This window comes from Salvelinus sp. IW2-2015, unplaced genomic scaffold, assembly GCF_002910315.2.
Source record: "Salvelinus sp. IW2-2015 unplaced genomic scaffold, ASM291031v2 Un_scaffold4828, whole genome shotgun sequence".
In the NCBI taxonomy this organism is placed as follows: Eukaryota; Metazoa; Chordata; class Actinopteri; order Salmoniformes; family Salmonidae; genus Salvelinus; species Salvelinus sp. IW2-2015.
This window is the reverse complement of record NW_019946097.1, coordinates 35,222-38,253: the sequence shown is the minus strand read 5'-3', so window position 1 is coordinate 38,253 and position 3,032 is coordinate 35,222. Positions and strand designations below refer to the sequence as shown.

The following is a 3,032-nucleotide window of genomic DNA, read 5'->3' as shown; positions in this document are numbered from 1 at the left end:
GCTGGACGCAGAATCACACCTGGAACTAAACACAGGGAGAGAGGATATTAACACAGACTGGACCAGATCCACCTGGAACTAAACACGGAGAGAGAGGATATTAACACAGACTGGACCAGATCCACCTGGAACTAAACACAGGAGAGAAGAGGATATAACACAGACTGGACCAGATCCACCTGGAACTAAACACAGGAGAGAGAGAGGAGGATATTAACACAGACTGGACCAGATCCACCTGGACACTAAACACAGGAGAGAGAGAGGATATTAACACAGACTGGACCAGATCCACCTGGACTAAACACAGAGAGCGAAGGATATTAACACAGACTGGACCAGATCCACCTGGAACTAAACCACGAGAGGAGAGAGAGGAATATTAACACAGACTGGACCAGATCCACCTGGAACTAAACACAGGAGAGAGAGAGGATATTAACACAGAGCTGGACGCAGATCACCTGGAACTACTTAGCAGGAGAGAGAGAGGATATTAACACAGACTGGACACAATACACCTGGAACTAAACCCAGGAGAGAGGGAGGATATTAACACAGACTGGACCGGATAGTCTGTATGTTGGAGTGTTATACAGTATTACAGTACCTGTGGTGTTATACAGTATTACAGTACCTGTGGTGTTATAGTGTTATACAGTATCACAGTACATGTGGTGTTATAGTGTTATACAGTATTACAGTACCTGTGGTGTTATAGTGTTATACAGTATTACAGTACATGTGGTGTTATAGTGTTATACAGTACTAACAGGTACCTGTGGTGTTGGAGGTCTTCACTGCAGAGTAGACTGGATCAGCTCCTGGAGACTTCTCTGGAGGAGACGAGACAACGGGTTAAAGACATAAAGACACTGTACTGTACCTGTGTGTGTGTGTATGTGTGGTGTGTGGTGTGTGTGTGTGTGTGGTGTGTGTGGTGTGTGTGTGTGTGTGTGTGTGGTGTGTGTGTGTGTGTGTGTGTGTGTGTGTGTGTGGTGTTGGTGTGGTGGTGGTGTGTTGTGTTGTGTGTGTGTGTGGGTGTGTGTGTGTGTACCCTCCGTCTCCTGGGTTCTGGGTCCTGTGTGATTCTGACGTCAGCATACGTAACATCTCTGGGTTCAGTTGCTACATCTTTGTTCCTCTTGCAGAACAGGACCAGTAGAATGATAGAGAGATGGAGAGAGCAGCCACCACCAGAGACAGACAGGGGAGGAGGAGAGAGGTGGTAGAGAGGAGGATGAGGCAGAGCCTCCATCTTGAAAACACCACAGGAAACAACACAGTAAATAGTTAGAATCTAATTGATTAATATTATCGTAGACATATTTATTACTTCTATTGACAAAGATGAAAGAATTATTATGAATGTAATGTCTCACCTATCACATGTAGTGTATCATATTATATTGAAATGGAAAAGGGTTAAATGTATCTTATATAAATAAGGTAATTCTCTCACCTGTCACAGTCATCCAGCTCTCTGGTGATTCTCTTTTAGAGTTGGTACACTTGTAGAGTCCTTCATCTGACTTGGATACTGCAGGGATGGTCATCTCTCCTGTAGTCTCAGTCCTGATGAGGGATCCATCTTTGTAGAAATCAGCTGTGAGGTTAGAGGGAGTTCCCTGATATCTGCAGCGCAGAGTAACAGAATCTCCCCCAGTCACAGGAAGGGGAGGGCTCTCCAGGATCACAGCTCCATCTGTATATAATATATAAACATCATATATTAACAGGTCTCTCCAGGATCACAGCTCCAGCTGTATATAATATATAAACATCATATATAAACAGGTCTCTCCAGGATCACAGCTCCAGCTGTATATAATATATAAACATCATATATTAACAGGTCTCTCCAGGATCACAGCTCCAGCTGTATATAATATATAAACATCATATATAAACATAACATCAGCTATCTGAAACCAGATGAACCACTAAACACTATAACGTTAGTAGATGGTGTTTGTGGACATACCAGGTACTGTGATGTTGACAGCATTGCTGTGTTCTCCAGACCCAGACTCACACCAGTACACTCCACTGTCTAATGGTATTACTGACACGTTGCATGAAGACCCTTGTTGGTTTCCCCAGGTAGTATTACACTCTGAAAGGATTCCTCCCGATGTGTTCCTCACCACTCTCCATCCAGTAGAGTTCCCCTGAACCTCACAGCTCAGAGAGACAGAATCATATTTAAAGAACTGAGATCCTTTCGGGGTGATGCTCAGAGAGGCTGGAGAGAGAAAGAGAAAAAGAGAGAGAAAGAGAGAAAGAGAAAGAGAGGAAGAAAGAGAATGATTATAAATATAGGCCCTCAAGAGCAGTAAAGCCTGTATTGGAACATAGATACTGAAACACAGCAGAGAGGCTATTCTCCAGCTTTTTAACATAGTGATGAGGGTAGGATACTATCCTGAGATCTGGGGACAAGGATTTATATTCTAACAGAGATACTGAAACACAGCAGAGAGAAGCTATTCTCTAGCTGTTTAACCTAGTGATGAGGGTATGATACTATCCTGAGACAAGGCTTTATATTCTAACAGAGATACTGAAACACAGCAGGGAGAGGCCATTCTCTAGCTGTTTAACATAGTGATGAGGGTAGGATACTATCCTGAGATCTGGGGACAAGGCTTTATATTCTAACAGAGATCCTTAAACACAGCAGAGAGAGGCTATTCTCTAGCTGTTTAACCTGGTGATGAGGGTAGGATACTATCCTGAGACCTGGAGACAAGGCTTTATATTCTAACAGAGATGCTGAAACACAGCAGAAAGGCTATTCTCTAGCTGTTTAACTTCTTGAGAATACAGGGGGTGCTATTTTCGCATTAGCATAATTTGCTCTACAGATTAAACTGCCTCTTATTCAATTATTGCTCTTACTATATGCATATAAATAATACCATTGGAAAGAAAACAATCTCTAGTTTCTAAAACCGTTTCAATTTTGTCTCTGAGTGATACAGAAGTCATTTCACAGCACTTTCCATGACCAAGAACATAAAATCAAGATG

The 3,032-nt window shown here is 42.5% G+C and overlaps 1 protein-coding gene across 1 annotated transcript in view; it reads right to left on the bottom strand.

The window, feature by feature from the left end:
• The window catches only part of LOC112077694 (Fc receptor-like protein 5), a 12,279-nt gene extending 9,271 nt beyond the window's left edge, over positions 1-3,008 (bottom strand). The window contains exons 1-5 of the mRNA XM_070441802.1: positions 3,002-3,008; positions 1,985-2,245; positions 1,463-1,705; positions 1,058-1,258; positions 774-834 (exon numbers count right to left, since the gene is read on the bottom strand). Coding sequence (XP_070297903.1) covers positions 1,122-1,258; positions 1,463-1,705; positions 1,985-2,245; positions 3,002-3,008 — 648 coding nt within the window. The 3' untranslated portion in view covers positions 774-834; positions 1,058-1,121. The remainder of the gene's footprint in view (positions 1-773; positions 835-1,057; positions 1,259-1,462; positions 1,706-1,984; positions 2,246-3,001) is intronic.
• Positions 3,009-3,032: the final 24 nt, after the last annotated feature.